The sequence below is a fragment of the Sciurus vulgaris genome (genome assembly GCF_902686455.1).
Source record: "Sciurus vulgaris genome assembly, chromosome: 5".
Classification (NCBI taxonomy): Eukaryota; Metazoa; Chordata; class Mammalia; order Rodentia; family Sciuridae; genus Sciurus; species Sciurus vulgaris.
The window spans coordinates 35,823,862-35,848,959 of record NC_136465.1 but is presented as its reverse complement, the minus strand read 5'-3'; the positions used below and the strand labels follow the sequence as shown (position 1 = coordinate 35,848,959).

Below are 25,098 nucleotides of genomic sequence, written 5' to 3'. Positions count from 1 at the left end.
ATTTCACAAGTACCTTCCTTAGAGGGAAGGGTCTCTTTCCCTTTCTTCTTGAACTTAATATTTGGACTTCTGAGCCATGTACAAGCCATGGTTCACCATGGGCATTACATATGCTGATGGTTCACCATGAGCATTTAAAACACCCCAAAATGTTTGACTGCTTTCTATATAATGCTAGTTCTCTATTCTTAATTTTTCCATCTGCGGTAATTTTTACCTATTCTTTTTCTTCTAAAAATCATTTCAATTTATTACTCATATTAAAATTTATACAAGAAAAAGCTATTATTCATTCTCTTTATCTCTTAGCAGAGACTCTTCTGCAAAGCTCAATACTAAATACCTTAAATACATTTTGTACACACACACACACACACACACACACACACACACACAAACACATACAATCTTCTTACTTCTTTTATATAACTGCTTTTTGAGAAGAACAAGAAAAAAAATATTTTTCCTGTACGACATGCTTCCTGCCAAAATTTTCTCCTACTTTGAGATTGATGAGGACAAAGTATTATCACTCAAGGTGATCTTCCCAGTTTGGGCCACTACCACACCCCAAAAAAGGCCACAGCTCCCGTATTTTCTTATCTATTAGACAATGTGATGACAAAAATTCTCTTACTCAAATTGAATAGGTCCAGAATACTAGCCTAATTGTAAAATCAGTTCCACACTGAATTCTTAAAATTATAGTTAATAAGAAAGTGTTTTCTTTTATCCTTTAGAAATTATTGAAAAACATTTTTTGGAGAGTGTAAGCAAGAGCACCTGAAGAGTACTCAACTGCTGTGATGAAAGTAAAAAGTATTAAGAGGACCAGTTTTTAATTAACTTCTTCAGTGACCAATGCAGCAGTAAGTACTTGACAAAAGCTAGATCCAAGAATAAAATTTGCAAATGGCAGGTAGACATTGTGTCTCAAGGCTGGACTGAAAAGTTAAAAAATAATAAAACATACCTATGGTGAACCAATAATAAACTAAAATTTAATATTTGTGTTTGTATTTTGATAATTTCATCTTAAATTTTTAAGAAGGGTGAATCTAGAAAAGGAAAACAGATTTGTGAATGAATATGTGTATATAAATTTTCTAAGAAATTGCCAGGACTTGTTCAATGGATTGATTAATTTGCTTCAAACATAAAGGCATTATTACTATAAATTTAATTATAAAATTTTTATAGTAGTATACTATGCAATTATAAAAGGAAAATATTTTAGACTCTCACTAATTAAAATGCCTCTTCTTTTTTATTACCTAAAATTAATTCTGGTATGTACTTTAAAGGGAAATATTTTAAATAAGAAAATTAAACATACCCCATGTAAGCAATCAACATTAGGCTATAAATTATATATTTTGACATGAAAACAAAAGAACAAATATGTAATGATTCTGGCTGTGACACAGTGCGTTATTGAGACTGATAAACTACTACTTCATGCTGATAGCATGTTGTGGTCTCAAATCTATTACACTTTTGAATTGATGTGCTATTATCTTTGGACAACTTTCACACTGGGAGGTGATCTAAGCAAGAAAAATGTCTTAAATGAAAAGCTTATAAACAAGATACATTTCACTGTTGCTACCTGAATTTATATGAACTATCAGTAATTGTTCAATAAAGTGTTTCAGACAAAAGCTGTTTTTAACATTTTACATAAAAATTTGCAATATTTGTCATTATACATTTTAACAATTAATAATTACATTAAATATGAAAACATGTTCATGGGCAGTACAATATGGTGTGCTAACCAATCTCTGAAAACTGAGGGGGATAATACTAGAAATTGTGAAGGAGATTGGAGGAAAATACATTTTATAAGTTCTCTACTTTTACACTTAGTTTTTGCAGTCTTATGCAAGTAAGAGAGTTATATAAAAATTAAGTATAATCAAAGCTGAATATGGTAAAAGGCTATACTATGAAACAAAATATTTCTATTATGATTTACTTAAGCTAGACACATCTGTAGTCAAGCACAAAGCATGTTACAGATTTTGTTTGGGAAGTTTAAGAACTGAACAACAACAATGTGCAGAAATTACTCTTTTTGTTCTAACCATTAACAAGAAGGCTCAAATAGCTTAACAATATTTGTTTCACATTTTAGTTATTTTAATGGTGTACCCATGGCTTCAAGTATAAAAATCTATATTAGAGATTTTCTTACATGTTTTAATATATCAGTTACATCTTCTGTTGGCATAGTAGTTATTACATACTAAATATATGAAAATTAAGATGAAAAAGAACATCTTTAAAATTCCTATGGTCTATTTGGCGAAGACTTCATCCATTGAATTATTAATTCATTTAATTAATGATGACCATTTATGCTTAGAATTATCAGAAAAGTTCTTTCAATACATTTGAGAAGGAAAGATGAATAAGATAAAGACTTTCAGGTATAGATATAAATTTTTGAAGAATAAAAGAATTTCAGGGTTGTATGAAACATTGAAGGCATCCTAGTTAACCACCAACCTGAGATGCAGTGGACAAGAAGTAGATGACAAAATAAAACAGCACGATCAGATCAAAGGGTGGGGAGGAATTTCAGGAAGTTTATTGGACAACTATGTATCATATGGCGAGAAAACATTATCAAATTTGAGCTTTACAAAATCCCTGCTCTGTGTGTGTGCGCATGTGTGTATGTTATAAAATCTACTATTTATTTATTGTTGTTAGTGCTGTGGATTGAATCCAGGGCCTCATACATACTGAAGAAGAACTCTACCACAGGAATACTCCTCAATCCCATAATCTACTATTTTAAAATAAGGAGATAGAGATTTAATGAATTTGTCAAAGGCTGTACAAGGGCAAAATCAGGACTTTTGGCCTTGAAACTTACATAGTCTCTATGGTAGGTACCTTGGCTTATTTAAAATATAAACCAGTGAGATAAAGAAGTATCCAAGCTCCTCTTTAACTATTATATATCAATCTGGTATTTATCTCTTACCTAAAAAATTAGAAAGATATTAAACTTGTACAGTAGTTAATCCTTATGGCAGTGAGCCTATGTACCCTCAGTGCTTTTGTTGCAAAGTCTCTCCCTCACTAATGCCTAATGAGATATTCTGAGAGGAGGTTAAGAGTAGAAGACAAGGAAGTGACGCCTTCGTTTTTTTAGTGATGCCCTCATTTTTTAGCCTCATAAAGGCTGGTTAGTTATCTCAATTAGGTGGTTGGAACATGAGCATGAGTAGACTCAGTGGACATCAAAAAAGTTAGTCTAATATCAGAAAAAAAAAATTCAAGAAAACATATAATTATTAGGATTGAAAAATGTTTATAGCATAATTAATATTAAGTAAAGTTTACTTATATTTAATAATTACATGTTTATATTTAATAACTAAATGATCAAGTAAACAATGAAAATAAAATTAAAATCTGCAACAATAATTTTAACTTCAAAATTTTTAATTTTAAATATGTATGAAAACATGCATAAGATTAGTATGTTGCTATATGTATTTAAGTAAAATTTTAATAAATTCACAATTTTTATTTTCCTGTAGGATGTAATAGAAAAATTATAGAGACTACTACTAGAAGAAAAGATATTGAAGTTAGAATTTAGGACCTGAGATCTAATTGAAAATGTTGTCACTACGTCATGTGACTTCAGGAAGAACACTAAATTTCAATGAACCTCAAAAAGAAGATAAAATAAAATAATCTTTAATTCCAATTCTGAAATTTATTTTGGAATACAGTCCATCTTTTTCAAAAGCAGTCATAACATCTCCAGGTCCTACATAACAGAAGTAAATTTTTTTCACAATGGCATGTTGTAAGACTTTAGTTAATATCTGCTGAATGAATGCATACATGCATTCATGCCTTTATTTTATGAATTATGACTATACCATCACTCTCAAATAATTTCTTCCCTATATTATCATTGTTGCCTTCTAAAATTGTATCTGAAAACTTACTTTACTCTTTATCTCCTCTCAGGAGTCAGCCCAACTAAATTGAAGAACTACTGATTATTCTTTTTTTTATAACTTTATTTTGTTTGTTTATTTATTTATTTTTTGGATGTGGTGCTGAGGATTGAACCCAGTAGAGGCAAGCACTCCGCCACTGAGCCACAACCCCAGCCCTAGTGATTATTCTTCATATTTAAAACACTCAAGTAGGGCATGGTGGGGGTGCATGGCTATAATTCCAGCTGTCTGGGAGGCTGTGCAGAAGGATTAAAAGACTGAGGCCAGTCAGGGTAACTTAGTGAGCCCCTGTCTCAAAATAAAATAAAATAAAACTTTAAAAGAGCTGAGGATGCAATTCAGGAGTAGAACACTTGCATAACATATATAAAGCCCTCGGTTCAATTCCCAGTACTGAAAAACAAAACAAAGCAAAAATCTCTCGCTGAAAAACTTATCTAATTGTTGTTCACAAATATTAAACAATATGTAATTCCTTGATAGTTGTCATTATCTCTATGAATTCTTCATTGTCTTGGTAGTTGTCATTTACCTTTGTAAATAATCAACTTTTTTTTTTTTTTTTTTTTAACAGCACAAGAAAGGAATAAAGGAAAGCAAACTTAAGTGTCAGGTACGTTATATAAGATATTTAAATAAATCTTATAAAATTTTTGTGAAGTATTATACATCCCATTTTATGACAAAAAAAATGACAAAAATGTATGAGTATTCAGATTAAGGTTACATGGCTAGACAGATGTTGAGATCTTAATATAGATCTGTCTCAAAACCAATGCTTTTCCCAGTATACCAGGACAAGGAAGCAGCAATATTATATTAGAGCAGGATGTAATTGGAACAAGATGATTTCTGGTAGTAGCATTTTAAGTGGTTCAGAATATGAGGTGAAATGCTACAAAATCATAAAGAGGGTCAGAGCAGAATCAGAAGGGTTATCACACAGAATTTATTAAGCTTAGGTGGTTAATTGCATGTCTAAGAATTTAATCTTATGGGCTGAGAAGAAAGGGTTCTCAAAATAGTGTAATAGAAAACAGGCTTTAACTCAGGTAAGAAATAAAAGGAGAAAGAAGTAAAATAGGCAAAAGTATATTAAGGAAAAATGAAAAAATGCAGGAAAAGATAAGCAATTATCTTTGACAGGGTATATATTAATTGGTGATGAAACCAGAGGGTGAAATTCTGGAGAAAGAGACGGCTTTAAATTGAACAAAAATTAATTCTAGGAAAAGATAAAATCACCAGGTAGCTATAATTTTAGGTAGCAATAAAATACACACATGTAATATACACAAATACACAGAGTAAAGATGATTGAGACATATTCACAGACAATTTCATGAAGGTAAGAGGTTTTTAAAACAGCCTCACAAAACAGTTGCTGAGGAAGAGAATTAGGGTGCTTCAAAATGAATAGGTCATATTCAGAAGGAGATAATGATTAAATCACAGCCATTAACCATGACCAGAGTAAAGGCATCCATGACCTTTTGCTTTGATCATGTTCACAGAGAAGTGACTAGAAATGTGTCAGGATTAATTAAGAATTCATTTCCCTAGGTACTATGGAAATTAAGGTTATCATATATGAATATTTTATACAGATTACTGGTTATCCAGAACCAAATATTACCAGGATATATAGTATTGCAATTTAGTGAAATTATGCTTGCAGAAATAATTGAAGGTCTATAGTTAATGATTAATGCATATTTTCTTGGTGTCTTAATTGCTATTAAAAAGAAACCGGTTCACGCTAATTAAACAAAATAACACTCCCATCTATTGTACGGTACCTCCATCAAGCACAAAATATACCTGGAGCTTTCAACACCTTAAATAAAATTGGGGTCTACTTTCTGACTGATGTGGAGACAATGCATCTATCAAGGCTTTTATTGATTCATTCCAAACATTTACTACTTAAGTTAATTAAATGTCTCGAGTATATGAATAGTTGTCTTTCATTATTATTTGAAGAATTTTTTACTTCTTAAGAACAAAATTAACAGACTTGGGGTTCCTGTCTATAAAAATTCACCTACTTCTTGTTAAGAAAAGAAGTGAGAAAACCAAGAAATTTTAATTAAGGTTTCATTTTATGTCTGGCCTCCCTACTACATAAAGAAAAGTTATACATAAATAACATAAAAGAAAAAGACTTTCTTATCATTTGTACAGAGGAGAGCTACTTTGTGATAAATGATATTCATTCAACACTTAGCCAAGGAGGTACCCTTATCCTAGGCAATTTTGTTATTTGGTCATTATTTTAAAAAAAATATTAATGGGGCAACTATCCTGTGCAGGGGGCTTTATCATCATTATCCCATTTAATACAACTCTATTTTGTAGAATATTGTTATTGCATTGGAAATTGACCTTAGATTTAAATAATTTGTAGGTGATCCCACAGATATTTAAAACAGTGGATCTAGGGTTAAGAGCCAGATCTATCTGACAGCAAAGTACTCACTCTTCTCATGATGCTACACTGTCATGTAACCCTTATTATATCTACTAGGTTTTCTTTAGAACGTCTATCAATATAGACTCCTGAGAATTACCTTCATTTTAGAGCTATGATTCCAGCCTATTTTCTTATTTTGATTATCGGCATGATGTAGGCTATACAACCAAGTTGAAGTTATAGCATTACAAACAGCTAATAATAATCTCACATTTAAAAAAATCATGCTTTTTCTTTCCCTGACTGTAGTGACTATTTTGAATTTTAGTTTCACAGTTGACTAGAATAAGGACTTTAGTTCAGTGTAAGAATGGTTTGGGAAGCCTCAATTATAATGCCAATGGAGATACATGAATGGAAGTTTATTCTTTGAATAAATTCAGAACAAAACTTATTTTTGTTTTATACTTTTATGAATATGGATTTACCTTTAAATCTAATATTTTACATTTAAATAATTAAACTTAAAACTTCTTGAATAATATTTACTATACTCTTTTCAATTTAAGTTCCCCCTTGTTATTTTGATACTGTGAGAAGAAAATACAGACAAATACATTACATTTACTTTGGGAGTTACATGTTTTGGAGGTCAAAGAAGCTTTGTCTGTGAAGGGGTCAATAAAAGGTTAAGTATTTGCTATATATTGGCAATAGAAATCAGGAAAGTTCAAATCCAGAGTCATACCTGTATTAGACCAAAGGCATCTCTTGCATTTGATCTTATTCTTATTTGCCTAGGTATAAGAAACTACAGATTTAAAATAAGCTTTATTCTTGGGTGCAAAACTTTGGTAACACTGTCGCTTTTTGTCCAGGAAAATATCAGTTTATTCTGTAGAACTGTCCTAGCCTTGATGATGAATTATATGGTCACTACAGAGTTTAGGCACTGAATTAGTCCTATAGTAGCTTCCTGAATTATCCTCCTCTCACTGTGTAGTTTTTAAAAAGTTATTATTATTATTTTATTTTTAGTACTGGAGATTAAACCCAAGGAGCCCTCTACCACTGAGTTACATCCCCAATCCCTTTCTATTATTTTTTTTATTTTTTTTTATTTTGAGAAAGGGCTTACTAAGTTGTCCAGGCTGGCCTTGAACTTGCGATCCTCCTGATCTCACCTCCCTGGTAGCTGGGATTATGGGCAGAGCCACTGTGCTTGGCTTTACTATGCAGTTTTTAAGCCACAACTTGAAATAGGCCTTAAATACAAAGGACACTTAGCAAATTCTTGTACATTGTTATTTCCTCCTTCTCTTTGCCTATTTTTCTTACAAATGCACACATAACCCTTTACAGACCTTTTGAGAAATACCATAATTATTCAAGATCCATATTTTAAGAGAACCAGACCATGACTTATGGGGGGTTAGTGTGTGTGCTTGTGTGTGTGTGTGTGTGTGTGTATGTGTATGTGTGTGTGTGTGTGTGTGTGTGTGTGTGTGTGTGTGTATGGCATTGGGAATTGAAGTCAGGTGTATTCTACCTCTGAGATATATCCCCAGACCTTTTAAATTTTATTTTAAGGCAGCATCTTGCTAAGTTGCTAGGCTGGCCTTGAACTTATGATTCTCCTGACTCATCCTCATGAACAGCTGGGATTACAAGTGTGTACCATGATGTCTGATTTTCCAACTGACCTTTGTTATAATTTTAGATGAGTTTACTGTGTTTTTAAAAATAGTGATGGTGGAATTTTAAAGATTAAAAATGCCTTAGATTAGCTATTTATGTTCAGTAACCTTAAGTATTTTATTTTTGTATTTTTTTTCCATAATGTGTGATATTTTCCCCCAAGATAACCTAGGGTTTCCCCAAGCTATATTTAACAAAAGGATATGGCATTAGTTGGTCAATTAAAGTTGACAGGCTACCTTCCCAGGCATATTTCATTTGAAGTTATATCTTTAATCATGGAGGATCTTACCACTTACTACCTTCCTAATGGTAGCTGGCTGTCAGTATGTAGGTGGGGCACAATTTTTCACTTGGTAATATTTTCTCCTAGTGTTTTAAGGCCAAAATGTGTTGCCCACAGTTTTTATAGGCAAGGCTGACTCAGACCTGGTTTTTGTACGATTGTCTTGCCTTTCCCTAGAACCATTTAAAAGAGAAATGAAAAGAGAGAAATAAGGATAACTCAGTAAACACTACTTTTGTTTAGGTATTCCATTTTTTAAAAGATGTAGCAATTGATCTCATATTAAAGCTGCCTGGGACACTTCAATATTTAAATTAAAAATGAACTAATAAAGAGGTAATCTAATATGCAATTTCATACATTAATAATTAGCAAAGCATTATAAACTGCAAGGTAAAAAGCTATGAGAACATAACTAATGAACTATCAATGCCAAAGTAGACTTCATAATAAAACAAGACTTTAATAAATCTTTTATTAAATGGCTACAAATGAACCATTTTGTTAACATCTAATAGGTTACTACTAAGCTACTTAATTCACATATATAAATGAGGAACTTGAAGGCAATTAACTTTTCAATTGATGAAAGCCAAGGTTTCTCAATGGGAGTTACTGTACTATATCTCTAAGTGCTGCCTCTATACTGTCAATTCTAGTATTCTAGAATTTTTTTTCAGCTGCTCTGTATTCTTGCAGCAACTATTATTATACACTGAACCAGCTGAAGTATAAAATAAACAAAGGACAAGGTATAGGCTTTCAAGTGCCTTAAAAGTGCATTATCCAAACTATAAGAAATAGCTAAGGGAAAGGAATTTTAAGGAAAATCATAACCAAGTATTTGGCAATATGCATAGGCACTGATTGTTTATAAAAAATGATACAATAATAAGGATTTGCTTATCATCTGCAAGTGCTTATTTAGATCTTGATGTGACTCTAGGAGTCCTAAAACCCACTGGAGATTATAGACCAGAGCTACTTATTTACTGAGCAGAAGTGTACAGTACATGATAATATTGATTGTCTCCACGAGTAGCAAATGTTAAATTCATTAGAGAAAGGAAATAAACATTTTTATGGAAGCAAGAAACTGCCTGGCTTAAAAAAAATGCTTTCTAATAAATCAAAATAAAAGCTACACTGAAACACAGGACAAGGTGGAAAATCTTTCATGTCTTCCCTATCAATTCACATAAACTAAATCTACAAATTACTGAGATTTTCATGGATTATTACAGGCCATTTTGTACCCAATATTATCAATATGTGGTCAAAGGAAAAAAGGGGAAGAGACAAAGAGAAGTAAAACCTAGATTCTTATCTCCATATAACTGAATTTTATACTTTATTCCTTATAATCTTTAGATGACAGTTTCAGAAAAAATAATTAATGAGTGTATGTACAAACTGAAATAACTGCAAAAGATGAAATTATACACTAGATTTAAAAATAGTTAAAGGCAACATAAGTCTGGATAAAGTTGTTAATATAGCTGAAACCAAGCCTGAGAATCATACTCAATAGGGAACCTTAACTAAAAAAGGAAAAATCAATGATAAATAAGACTGGTTCTTCACCTCAAGAGTTCCAACCAAGTGAGACTATTAAAGAAACCACAGTAGTACTGTGTCAGTTACAGTGGGAGATTTTCACTTCACTGCTTAGGTTGATTCACTGAATACCTGCTAGTTGAAAAATTATTTCTTCTGATTAGTGACACTATAAAATGTGAATGCTGGATAACGAGAAAATGATAAAAGTATATTACAGATTAAAATTTGTTAATGTGATACATAATTTTTATGTTTCTATTTTCTATTTATAGTCATTAGTGAGATAATATCAACTTTTTTTCCTATAGCAATTCATAATACTATATAATGTGATTCCATTGATGGATTATTAATGGTATTGCTTTAAACTGGAAGAAAATCTCAGTAACTAGTCACCTTGGGAATGATTTCTTCCTTTCTTTTTTTTTTTTTTTTTTTTTTTTTTTTGTGGTGGAGGCTGTACTAGGGATCAAACCCAGGGCCTTGTACACACTAGCTAAGTGCTCTACCATTGAGCTACATCCCTCAGGAAATAGTTTCTTGTATGGTCTGAGTGTAGAGAAACCAGCTATAACTTCACATGTGGTGACCATGAACTGATTGTCTTCTAATGACCTACTTTCTTTCCTGAACCTCCCTCCAACCAAAATTCATTAGTATAATTTGAGAAATAACAAGAATAAATTCTCTCTCATTTTTATTCCAAATCTTTTCACTACAACTCATACCTTCGAGGAATGCTAACTGTCTTACTGACAGTTTGTGAGGCTTTCGTGCTCTACGACATCACTAAAATTAGACAGGTTTCTGATGGTTTAATTTGACATATTTCATAAATATTTGTCAAAACCATTATTGTCAACTACAATGCAATGATCCATATTCAATTTGATGACTCATCTGGAAAATTACTTTTTTCCTAACAAAATTTTTCCAAATGACAATAGTGAATCAGTGTTGCTTAGTTGTTCAGTGCGTACTAATTAATTACACTGGGTAAATTTAGCTCTGTGCTAATAACCTCAGGAAAAAAGCAAATTATATATATGAATCTTGTCCTAGGTGAAGAGAACACTGCTGTTTGACCACTTTTTCTTTCTCTTTCTAATTTTTCCCAGAAGAGTGTTCAATAATACAAAATAAACAATAAAACTCAACTACTCTTGGCTGCCACTATAGATAAAGAGGTAAGAGTTCTTTGGAACCTTGTTCTTAGGTCAAGAGTAAAAGAAAAGACAGATTTTTATTGTTGACAAATAACTGTGAGGACCTCCTACTAGCTCATCCTCCAGGCAGAAGTGGAGTAGATCACAGAGCTAATGGCAAGAAATAGCAATTCATTCATTGTGAGACAATTTCTTCATCCAGCAGCTAATTTAAATGTGGCAGTTAGCTAAAGTTTCTACAGGGCAGGGCATTTGGGGGATATTTTCTCAGGGGGTCCAGAGTCTTCTATTTTTAAGCTTTTATATGGTGATAATTCTTTTTCTCTGAGTCTAATAAAAGCTTGGGGCAGTGAAGAAATAAATAATAACAGGCAGGTTAGGAGAATCTTGCTACAAAGTTGCCAGAACAGATCCTGCAATTCAAAATATAAAGGAGATACTGACCACCAGAGTTCAGTTCAAAGTAAAAGGTGAAATTTTAGTACCCAGAGTTATTTAATACTGAATTAGATTAGCTCAGCACAGTTTTAAATGATTTACACTTCTGTATGAACAGACAGTCACCTGTCAGCCAGCTTGAGCTATAGGTCATAACTTCAGAACCTCACTGAATCACCAGAAGGTGAACAATGACACAGAAAGACCATTATACTGGTGAAACCTCTGGAAGACAGAGAGAGGCCCATGAGCCATCACAGAAATGGGGGAAAACTGTTTTGTATAGTTCCAGATTACTAGTTGCCTGATTACAACCAGAGGATGCAATTTTTAGAGAGATTTTCAGTTTACTGTAAGGAAGAATTTTCTAATAGAACTAACAATGAATAGAATGTCTCAAGAAATACTGCTGGAAGGAACTTTGGAGAGTAAGTCCAATCTCCCCCATATTATGAGAAACTAAAAATATCCTTAATAAATGGTCATCTAACTGGTGCTCAGGTACTACACTATGATTTCATGATATAATGGATAAATACAGTCCCAAGAGATTATGGATGTCTAGAACCAAGAAGCTGCTAAATATGTTCATTGAATTAACTGGCAGGGGACTGAAAATCACATTTTACATCTCCTTGCTTTTCTCTACAAGTCTGATAATTTGAGGAAAAGAAAAAAAAAAACAGTAGTAAGGAGAAGTTAACTGAGGTCATTTATTCTCATCTCTCGGTGGGAACAAAATGTATGAAAAGAATGGGAAAGCTCACTGGCTCAGCAACTAAACTATTCCCAATAACCTGGAGCTGAAAAACACAGAGATATAGTAAATTTCTCTTCATAAGAAAAGGGGTGGACTATTGTATTTTTAAATTTTACATGCTACAAAATATGGCTAGTTGAATACTGTAGAATATGCCCAGTCATGCAGGTACATCATGTGGTGTAACCATCAAATGCTCTGAGAGTCTCAAATATAGGCATTACCTGCTTTCCAGTGGTACATTACTGCCAAGGACCCAGCTGTCCTGCAGCTGGACGGACTCGGGTGTGGTTTGCAGCTCGGCGGGCAAAGCAGCCGGCGGGGCCGGACTCTGGTTCCTTCTATTGGTCAGGGAGTTTCTATTGAGAGAAGTGATGGATGGATGATGCTGTGCAGAGTGCTGCTTATGGGAAGGTGGCAAAGGCTGCAGGGTAGACTGGCCTTGGTTGTTTGCAGGTTGCTCTGCAAAAAAAGAAAAGAAAACTCATTATATATATATCTATGTATGTGTATATACATATATATACGCACATATCCATACACACTACCAATTTCTTTGGGATCTGCTGTAGATGAATTAGAATTAAAAACTGCATATAAATCCATAACCTAATAAATTTGCATATTATTCTATTAAGCGGGTGTTCAGTGACATTCTCTAAGAGCAAGTTTACCCTTGATACACAAAGTTCTAATTAATATACAACAGATGGCAAAATTGCTTTTGGTTTTAATATGTTTCAGATTTTTTTTTTCATCTGGTTTTATTAACACCTACAGAAAACAGCATCTGACAGCTCCCCTAATGTGCCTTTAGACGTTAGCTTTTTTTAACAAACCAACCCTGAAATTAAATGGGTAATTTTGGTAGAACACAAAGGTTTTCGAAATGCATATAATCCCTATAATTATTTAATGGAGTTTTTTTAAGCTTTATTTAACTGCAATAAATTATTACAAGCTAGTTGCTAAACAGCAGTCGACTACTCTAGTTTAGTGCATTTCAAATAAGGCAGATCTGCACTATGATCTACTAATAGACGCTAAGTATTCTTTAGCAGAAGGTCACTCTGTGAAGCAGATGTTGTTTCATGGATACTTAACAGACTGAATCACATCTGATTACAACGTCAGAAGACTCATATACTTAATGACCGTTACATCCATTAGAACACACACAGAACAGATTTTCCAATTTCACAGTATGCAGTATAACTACATTTTGGAGTAAGTCATAGGTGACCAGAGAGACTCAAGCCACGCCAATGGTACAAATATTTTGGTCTAGAACAGAATCATAGAAGACCCAGAAACTTCAAAATATAAACACAAAGCTGTGTTGTAACTATGGGAAAATCCCTAAAGCTATTAAATCAGAAATTAAAAATTTCAAATTAATGTAACCTTTGAGACCTACTTTCAATCTCATTACCTAGCTTCGGACATGCTAGAATCTACAAATACTGTATTTTATAAAACGGATGTATGACTCTTTAGTTTAATGCTGAACTTATTAAAGTTCCACATCCATAGGATGTCGATTTTTTGCTAAATGCAGTTTAAAATGCAATATAATTTTAAAGTGATGCATTAAATCATGTTATTAATATAAATGCACATATTAAAAGAGAATAGGCAACACAGGGACTATCTTTCATCTACAACGTGAATTCCAGTGGTGCTTATTAAGCCAAATAACATAGTCTAACACTGTAATTCTACATGCATGAAACGAATACATATGTAATTGTTTGAATATATGTATTATCAAATCTCTTTACAGAGTACAATAAAAATAACTCCTCCCATAGCACACAACATCAGTAATTATCATGTGTTTTGAATGGTCTCTAATAATCCATATCATATAATCTAATAACTAACAATTTCTCACTCTTCTAGTAAGGGATATAGAAAACACTGAAGTATGAAAACAGAGCCACTTCTTTGTGTAGCCTCTATTCTTGAAGTTCCTCATACCAGAAACTGCACATATCCTCTTTGGGTCACTCATTTGGTGTTCACAATAAACCATGAATGTTAAAATCTCAGTTAAATTGAAATAAGCTTTTGAGGGAATGGTAGGGTTAAAATAGCACATATAGTTCTAAAACTGTGTTAGGAAAAAAGAACTAATAATTTTAAATAGATGAAAAATTATTCAGGTATCATCTAATTAATTAGTATGGTCTTCCCCGGCATCAGGGCATATGATTAGAGTCTCTATGAATGGCTTTAAGGAGTATTTGAAGAAGCTATTTACAGGATGGCATAGCAAGGTGTAGTTATGAGTGCTGAGATTAGGCAAGTATCAGTGGGATGGAAACAAAGGGAGAAAAGGAAGAAATATTTCAAATGAGACTATGCCTAAAAAGAAGTATAGGATCAGAAGACCTCATGTTGTTTTTAAGCACAGTGCCAACATATAATTATATTTTAAATGTTATATAAAACAGGTTTTTAATTAAATATTATACTATGTAAAGAGCAGTATAAATTCAGAAAACCAAATTTAAGGCCTAACATTTGGGCACCATGATAACATGCCTTAGTTTTCTAATCTGTAATGAAGGAAATAATACTGCCCCATCAAGGTCATAGTGTACTCTAAGAAGCCAATGAAATCCACTCAATCATTCATTAATCATGCATTTGACCATTCATCCCACAAACTTTCACCTAGACTATATGTTTCAGGGATATGCTAAGTCTCTAAGAAGTAAAAGCATTGTGTAATTGGTAATATAAAGCATTATGGATATTAAGACTGTTATTGAAAATCAAAAATTTAAGACCCATTATCATCCCACATTTCAATATGATAATTTGGGATTCTTATTCTTTTTTTTATTGTAAACAAATGGGAAAATGTTGTTTCTCTGTTTGTACATGGAGTAAAGGCATACCATTTGTGTAATCATAAATTTACATAGCGTAATATTGTTTGATTCATTCTGTTATTTTTTCCCTTCCTCCCCACCCCTCCCACTCCTCTTTTCTCTCTATACAGTCCTTCCCCCCTCCCATCCCCCATTATGTGTCATCATCCGCTTATCAGTGAGATCATTCGTCCTTTGGGGATTCTTATTCTTAAACCTAAACATAGCCAGTGAGGAAAACTTCCACTGAAGTTTTCAAAAATGTCCTGCTGTGGTTTTGCCTAGGCTCCTTCCTTCATTTTTCCAGGATTTACTGAGAATTTACAGTGCAAAAGACACCATGCAAAGATCCATACTCTTTCCAGTGGTACCCAGAAAAATTTAGCAATGTGTTCTGTCTGCTGGGACCTCTTTTGATTTGACTATATATTCCGGATTACTAATAATAAAACAAGTTCAGATGATGCATGCTAGGTATCTAAAATCTGAAGGAACAGAATTAGTGCAGAGTCTGAGTGAGACAGTCTTGGTGGCCAGAAGTTTAAGTTCTGCAGTATACTATGAACAGAAGGAAAATCCAAGAATTTAGTTAGGGTTAGGGTTAATTCTTGAGGTTTGGGCTTGAATACTTATTTGTTTATACCAACTTAATAAAGATAGACTAAGTATATAAATTCTTACAAGATAAAGTTAAAAACAGAAAGGAAGGCAGAGTAAAAGAAAAAAAATTAAAGTGGGAAAGATAAAGCCAAATTTAAGGTAAACAGATAAAATGTCTGCTGTACGGTTCTGTAGATTTTTAAAGCAACAAACAAATATGTCCCTAAATAATCTAATTGCCAACACAAGGAGGGAGACATGATTAGTTACATGACTTGGAGTATTTTTAAGATTAAAATGTTTGCTTAAGATGAATACCACTATTACTGCTACTGAGAATAGAGAGAAAATTCTTTAAGTCCTCGCATGAAGAATAACTAAATATTTAGGGAAATGGTTATGCTCAAGGTTCAAAATGGACACAAGGAGATGGAGGACAGGGTTGAGATCTGGAGACTGGAAATGTGCTTGAGAATCTAATACAGGGCAAAAATTCACACAAGGATAAACCAACACAACAGAGGCAGCCTTTGGCTTTAAGGGAATCCACCCACACAAGGACTGCCCAGACTTGAGGAAAAGTTTTGGACATAATGGCTTTGTGACAATCAAAACTCACTGTTACCAGGGTTAATGTTCCCACAACATACCTCTGAACATGTGGTTTTACTCCTGGAAAACTCCAAGTGGCTTCCTGGAGCCCATCAAGCATAAATGAACTCTAAAGATGAATTGAATGCCAGATTTGGTCACAGATAGCTCAAAAGACATCTTGCATGCATTTCCTTTATGTGCCCTTTCCATACATTACTTGCTCTAGTCAAGTTTCTTGTACCCATTTTATGTGCCACCTCTCTTAGGCATAGTTCTTTCTATCTGGAAAGACATTTTCCTCTACCTTTCTATATCTAAATTCCACTTATTCTGAGTTGGAAGAAAGATGAAATCCCTTCTGTTCAATTAGAAACCTTTAAGCTCGTCTCTTTAGTCTTCTTAGAATTCTTTATTCTTTGGTCGCAGTTGTACTCACTTTCTTCTCTGTATCACAGTTAACTAATTTTGCAGGTCTCATGTCCCCTGTTAAATTCTCTAAGGGTAATAACCATTTCTAATTTGTCTTTGAGCTCTCAGAGACCACACAAAGATAGAGTCTCAATAAATACTTGTTGAGGATGACTATTAGTGAAGAATTACATGAGAAATTTTATTGAAGTGGGACCTACCCATATTGTCTTTAATTGAAAGGTTAATTCATAATCATGTCCTATTACCCAACCAAATACTTATATCCTGAAGGGCAGGAACTCTAGCTTAAATTTCTTTGGAGTTTTTAGTAACTTCACTTTAAGTTTTGTACTTCAAAGACTACTAAAACTGCTGATTTATTGATGACATTTCTGCAGTAACAGCACTGAGAGCACTCATCTTATTCAAGCAGGTACCATGTCACAAAACCCAGATACTGGTTTTTAGGACTATTTCTTTGCAACTATAGCAACTGTCTTGATCTTTAAAATCTACCTATTAAGATGTACACAAATGGAATGATTATATAAAATACATAAGAATGTATAAAGATATAAGATGAAACAGTTTATAAAATTATTAAATATATTATCAAAAAGTATTTTTCTACTATAAAGCTTATGATTAGATATGCTATTAGTGAAATATGTTTATACTTAAAGTATTAAAAGATAAGCTTCTTTTGGAAACTAACCTTTTATTATCAAAATATTCTTCTCTGCTTTTTTAATAAATAAAATTCTTGACATTCTCTTTACAAGACACCATGATACCCAACCAATGCCTTTACTCAGATTGCTCTTTCTTTTTCCTTTTCTTTTTGCAATTTCCTCTTCATATAATTCCTGTTCACATAACTTTAATGAAAGCCCAACAGTTACTTGTTTTCATTTGATTAGCTGAATGAAGTTCATAGAAGATATTTTTTAAAAGTCACATTTTATTAATCATGGGGATTAGGTAGAAAAGACTTTGGTCATTTTGTTCTGCCCTTTGCCATCAAACAACTCAGTTCTTCAACAGTGTCACTTAAGACTGTCAGTTCCCATGTTAAACCTATGAGCGAGGGTGACGTGCATGTTGGTAGACACTGAAAAAGGTGTGATGTATGTTGACAACTGGATCATGGAAGTGCTAGGAGCCACAGAAGCTAATGGATGACAGGGTAGATTCCTGTTAGTTTGGGGAATTGAAAGATCTTCAACTCCAAGCAAAAGTAAGGCATATTAACTGAGCCCTGGATGGGCCAGAATGGAAACTTTTGACAATATTTCCTGGATTGCAACTCTTCTGTTATGAATCAGTGGGCTGCAAGGTGACATAGAGACAAATGTCAATAAACATGGGATATTTATTTCTCATGAGATATTTTCTTGAATAAGTTACTTAATCACTCTGAGCTTCATTTATTTTATAGGGCTTATTTAGGGTATGTAAAAAGATACAGTGCCTGATAGAACAGTGCTAAAAGGTAACTTATGAAGAGTAGAGAAGGAACAAGTCCCTTTAGGACTGAACCTCAGGAGGAAAAACAAAGTAACAGAAGAGCCTTGTGAGCAGTTAATTCCATCATCACAAAAAGTAAGAACACACAATCAAGTATGTCTGAAAAGGAAACATTTTGCTTAAATAGGTAAGAAATCTACAATTAGAAGTGTCATCTAGAAAGAACATCTAATGTCTGAAAGTATCTGGACTCATTTGGGTCTTGCTTTGTTGCCTCAGCTGGTCTCTAACTCCTGGGTTCAGATGATCCTCCTGTTGTGGCCTCCTGGGAAGCTGGGACTGCAGGTGTGCACCACCACATCTGGCTGGAATTTTTTTTTTTTTTTTAATTAAAAGACATTACTGGCATCTCCCAGACCACTGTGTGCAATTCAGCTCCAGCTCCTCTACGGTTTACGACTTAGGCTGTGGTCTTCAGGGAGCAGAGTGGAAATGGACTTTCAAACAGGAAAGCAGGGAGAGAAAATAGTACCTGCTGGGAGATAAAATATCTTTGTGTGAGTGTATGTCTGCATCTGTGTGTCGAGGGGGAAGGAAGTGAAAGGTGAGTGTGAGATGAGAAGAGGGGAGGAGAAGAGGGCTGGCACTTGCTTTGAGCAGGTGTGCACAGTTGGAAAGGTGTCACCACCACACTAGAACTGCTTTGTCCCACCCACCTCCTTCACTCTTCTGTCCTTCTCTTCCTTCCCTAGATCTCTGTTGTGGGCTGGCTGCAGAGGCTCCCCAGGGAAGAAATACCCTAATTCGCAAGGCTGAAAGCTGTGTGGGTTAGAACAATTGCAGTCTGAGTAAAGTGAGCCAAACTAAAGACAAATGGAGGGATGGAGAAAGGAAGATGGAGGGAAAGAGTGAGGGCCCTGGAGGAAAAGGGAGCTTAGGAGAGGAGGCAGAGAGACAGAGGGAGAGAGGGGGATGTGAGAGAAAGAAGGACAGAGCATTTTTAATTTTGCAACACTGCTAGAGAAGCCTGAGAAGCCGTGTTCACAAAACACCTGGAAGGCATTCACCTGCACGTGGCTTGCTTACACTTGGATGCTAATGTCAGCAAACTGAATAAACGAATAAGAGCTCTGGTCTTGGCCCCGCTGAGGGTAGAATCTGATGCACACAGTACTCTCAACAGGAGGCAGGCCAAGCTACTGGTGATGAGCACAGGTGGGCTTAAAGCCTCTGTCCTAAGTCCTTAAGGACATTCATTCTCATTCCACTCCTGGACTCTATCTTCACTTCCTCTTAACTGTCTCAAACAAACACACAAACAAAAAAACTCAAGTTTTCTTCAAAACTGACCTCTTTTTTAAAACAAGTCACCAAATCAAAACAGAGAAACCAGTTTTGCTTTTCTATGTAGTATTACCATATGAGTTTTTACTATAGTGACCTGCACTTCAAGCCCATTTTCCAAGTATACAAGGGTCAAATTATAGTTAGCTTTTGATTTTGAAAATCTCAATCCAATTCTTGGTTTAGCTTTATCTTTTATTCCATTGTTCCTTAGCTCTCTGGTCTTACAGAAATTTCCCTTAATTTTTGAATAGTAAAATCAGACAACGTAACTTCCCTCAGTGGCTACATTTCAGGAGGGACTAGAAAGGTGATATTATACATTCAAAATATTCATTATACTGCGAGGTGATGCACACCTGTAATCCCAGTGACTCAGGAGGCTGAGGCAGGAGGATTAGAAGTTTGAGGTCAGCTTCAATAACCTGGCAGGACCCTCAGCAACTTAGCAAGACCCTGTCTCAAAAAAAAGAAAGAAAAGGACTGGGGATGTAGCTCAGTGGTAAAATGCCCCTGTGCTCAACCTCCAGTACCCACCCACAAAATTCGTGACACTCAGAATAAATTATCAACAAAACATCTCCTTCCCTTAGAAAATCTCATAAACATAACAGATATTTAGTAATAATTATTTCCTATGAAGAAAAAAAATAGGTAACAAGAATTTCCCTTTTAAATGGGGAAAATGTGAATTAAGGAGTATGTGTTTATATTTCCACACAAACTCAGTAAACATCATAGTTAAGCAAAAATAGCCAGGGCATTGACTTGTTCTCTCTAGCCCCTGCCAATATGACAATAATAAGATGATCACTTTAAACGGTACAATGGAAACTGAAAAAGTAAGTCATCACCTCACTCATAAAATCATTTCCACATAAACCTATTTTTCTGGTTCATTATTCTATCTAGGATTCTCATACAAGTCAAGTGTTTGAACGTGAATTGTCTGTTCAAATACCTATATAAGCCGTTTGTTAAAACGCAACATTATATAAAAATTTTTACCACCATAAATGATCTGTCAGAAAGTTGCATACAAATTCAGTGAAAATTTAAAATGTTATAAAAATTCTAAATGCTATGTAAACAAGCAATATTATTTTTGTTATCATCAGATAACTGATTATAAAGGTATTTATATAAAGACACTTGGATATGAAAAATGTTAAACATACTTAAGGTTTGTACTGACTAGACAGGGTTACTAACATGAGCAGAGATGTGCTGATTTACTGTACTTGTTGGGTTAATGAGAATGTGCTTTATTTTCTTTAGGGCCATTCTTTGATATAAGGATTTTGAAGAAATAAGGTGTGAGTCTTTAAATCTTTGCATTTTCTTTCTCTCTCTTTTGAGTCCATTACACTTTCTACTTCAGGCAATCTGGCAGTCTAGATTATCCAACAAATCCCCTTACTATAAAATACTCAGAACTGCTGGGTAAGATATAATAGATACCTTTTGAATTAATTGGTTTAGTATAGCATTAAGTGTATACTATTTGCCAAGCTCTGTTCCAAGCACTGAGGACAAAGCAGAGAACGAAACAGCCAAGAATCTCAGCCCATCAACAGAGCCCATCAATGGAGGTTAATGTGACTGAATTGGAAAGAAAGGATGAGCCCAAAACAGAATGGACAGGAAAGGTGTTGAGAGCATATGAACTGACACTGTAGTGTCAGCTGGTCTCTGTAACTTTTTAAATATCTAAGTAGGAGACAACAGACAATATCTCACTTGTACTGAGACCTCGAGATAATGCCTGGACTGTCAGTTAAAAGGTAGACTTTTAGAAGTTTTTCATTGCAAAGGGAACAAGAAGAAAATTTTCTATGTTGTCCTAAGCACTGGTTAGGAAAGAAAAACAAAACAAAAAAACCCAAACAACTGACGTTGTACAAACAGGCCTCAGTTTTCCTGGGGCTAAGGTATGAAACTGAAATAATAATATCAATGTGGTTCGAGAACCCAAAGACACTACAGTTAATGTCACCCTGGGTCAACAATGCTCCTGCCTGAGTACTGAGCAGAAGCCAACTCAAAACTCTTTTAGAACATTCTCTCAGGACACATCCCAGTCCACAGATCAAGTCCTGCTTTCAATGAGTCTGCAGTTTAAAGTTATAAAACCTACGGGAAAATAGTGCTTTAAAGCCAAAGCCTATAGATAAAACAAAGAGCAGACATTTATCTCTTCAAACACTTCAGATAGGGCTGGGAACATAGCTCAATGGTAGCGGGCTTGCCTAGCTGCCCTGAGTTCCATACTAGATCCTCAAAAAACAAAACAAAACAGAACAAACAAACAAAAAAAGCAAAAACAAAAACAAACAAAAGGCAAAACCCCACCAAACTTCAGAGAGTATAATGTAAGTATATTTAAAATGTTTAAGGACTTAAAATTAAAATACAGGAATTAGACAATGAAAAGAAATGAGGCAGCCTTCAAAAGTAGAATGTCTATAAATAGGAGAAATAGAGTCACTGAAATTAAAAGTCATTGGATGGTTTAAAAAATATATTAAAACCAACTATAGAAAATACCACCAAATTGGAAAACATACCTAGGAAAATTACTCAGACAGCAGCAGAGTGCTTGCATACAAGACAAAAAGAATAAGAAAGCTCAATACACATCCCATAAGAATTTCAGAATTAGGAACAGAACTTTCTTTGGACCTAGTGAAACAGCCTTCTCTGAAGTTCTTAATACCATGCTCACAGTTGTCAAATTATACAGACCATCTACTTATTCATCTCTTTCCCATTTCATCTGATTGTCTCTACTATTCCCTTTTCTTAATGGATAGCAGCATTTTAGCTATGCTTTATTTAAAAGGTAACTTCTCTTGAGTAGCAGTAACTTCTCTATGACAGTATTATTCTGGCTTCTAAAACTGCTGTTCAAAAGTGTACAGTTAATATAAAAAACTATTTCAATGGGTGGAAACAAATTAAAATGGCTGTCTTTTGCTTGTTAAAAGTGTATCTTGTCACAAAATTAACACTAGTGATGTCACATATATATTATCCTCTACAGAAGTTGGTTTTGCATAGTCATTTCTAACAGAAACATACATAAAACATATTTCCTATACATGCATAGAAAACTGGATAAAAATACCTTTAAAATGTCTCAGTGTATGTTTCAGGATATTCTTCTACCCATTTTAAAATATTTTACCTGAGAGAGTAAGCAAAAGGAAGAAGCTGTCCCAATCTTGACAATAAAGAATTGTTGACATATAATCAATAAACACTTTTCTCTCTCCTTATTACCTAATGAGCATTTGATTTTAGTGCAATTAAATTTTATTGACTTTAAATGGAGTATATGATATGATATAAATAAAACACGTAATACAGAAAAGGATAGACTGGAAGGCAACTAAAAGCTGTGTTACTATGGGACAAGTGGCTTATGAAGAAGAAAAGCAAATCAAATATTCCAAACAATGCAGAATTTGCTATGCATTTCAGATAACATATTCTTTATCTCAAAGAAAATGTCTGGTATAGAAGAATACTAGGAAGGAAACAAGCAGACATAGGGATGGGTACTTGCTCAAGCTAAATGGAACTACATATAAATCAGTTAACTTCTGAGCCTCACTTTTTCTCATTTGTCAAAAAGAAATGGGGTAGGGAGAGTAAAATAGGGGTTGTGCACTGAATTCTGAAGTGTTCCAGTTTTAAAATTCTCTCTCTTTTTTTTTTAGGAAATTCCTTTTCTTCAAATGCAAATATTATAAAACCCCACCACATTAACCCATCTCATAAATATCCCACCACATCTCATGGTATAGATATCCTCCCATATCTCATGGTATAGATATTAAAAATATTTTATTTTAAAACAAACTCCTCTATTTTACACTTTAACATCTTGATGTATGGATAGTGAAATTAGTTTATATAAAATTTCAATTTAACATAAATTTCAATACTAAAATCAATTCTAAAGTCATCTATATAAAAAGTCATAAAGGCACGGTGGCTCATGCCTTTAATCCTAGCTGAGGCTGAAGCTGAGGCAGGAGGATTGTAAGTTAGAGGTTAGTGTAGGCAACTTAGCAAGTAACTTAGTAAGTCCCTATCTCAAAAAAACTATCTATCTATCTATCTATCTATCTATCTATCTATCTATCTATCTATCTATCTATCTATCTATCTATCTATGAATGAAGACAGCTGGGAATGTAGACCAGTAGTAGAATGTCCATGGGTCCAACTCCCAATACTGCAAAAATAAAATGAATAGAAAACCAAGATGCAACTTTCAAATTTAAAAGAAAACTGATCTATTCTATAAAAGTTATGATGACAATTATGATTTTAAAGCTAATTAATTTTAGGAAAATGAGATTGTCTATCTGAGCCCTTTTCTGTTTTTTATTTCTTAGATATTTCAGCAACTACATGAAACACACGGAAAGTTCCTTACAGGGCTGGGGAGATAGCTCAGGTGGTAGAGTAAAAGAAAGTTCCTTACAACTGTACTGATCTTGTTTCCCAAAATATATTAACTTTGACATTGCTACTTTTTCCTAGTATATGAGTTAGTCTCATATTTGTTATCTGTGGTTTATTGAGTCCATACTGTTCTGTTAATGTTTTACATTGAGACTGAATCAAATCCTTTTTAAGCTTCCTTCCAATCATATTATGGTCTCCAGGCACAGATGTATTTTATGAAAACAAAAAATATTATTTAGATACAATGGCCTTCACTCCATTGAACTTTCCATTCATGTACAATGAGATGATTTATTGAATTGAAACCATGCAATGATGTTCTTTGATTCAAATGGAAATAAGAGTCATAGTCTAAATTGACACAGGTATGTTTGCTGAATTCCCTTCCAAGTCATTAATAATTTTAGGATGAATTTTGTGTGTATGCAATAGTACAAGTCTCTCCCCCATATATATTTTTCCTGGCATTCTAAGAAGGCAGGATGGTCCAGTGGAAACAACACAGATGTAATAGACCAAGAGCAAAACAGGAACATGTATATGATTTTGCTCTACGTACTGCAAGTGCTATAGAAATGTGAGGTACTATTATTGTTTGGGAATTTAATGATCGGTACTTTCTAACAATTAAAATAGTAGTACATGTAATTTGTTGAGCTGAAGCCTGAGTCTTTCTTTAGGATGTTCAATGCCACCAGAAACTTTCCTGTCAACACACAGGTTCAAAAAGAAGAGGCTAAGATATTCTTTGATGGATCTTCTGATATTTTATTTCATGAGTCCACAAAGAGTTTAGTGACAGTTTAATACATTTTCCATAGAAGAAGAAAGTAAGCACTGGATTTACAGTGGAAAAGAGTGCAGAAGTCATGGCGCCTAAGTCCACTTGGGCTTCCAGAACAAAATAACCATAGACCATAGCTTGAATAAAAGACATTTATTTTTCCAGTTTTGGAGGTCAGAAGTCCCAATCAAGGTTTTGTAAGGTCAGTTTTTGGTAGCAGCCTTCTT

At 33.9% G+C, this 25,098-nt stretch overlaps 1 protein-coding gene across 13 annotated transcripts in view; it reads right to left on the bottom strand.

Annotated features, from left to right (window-relative positions):
* The window catches only part of TENM3 (teneurin transmembrane protein 3), a 1,088,270-nt gene that overhangs the window by 176,519 nt on the left and 886,653 nt on the right, over positions 1-25,098 (bottom strand). For all 13 annotated transcript variants that reach the window (XM_079141831.1, XM_079141840.1, XM_079141843.1 and 10 more), the window contains one exon: positions 12,538-12,775. In XM_079141831.1, coding sequence (XP_078997957.1) covers positions 12,538-12,775 — 238 coding nt within the window. The remainder of the gene's footprint in view (positions 1-12,537; positions 12,776-25,098) is intronic.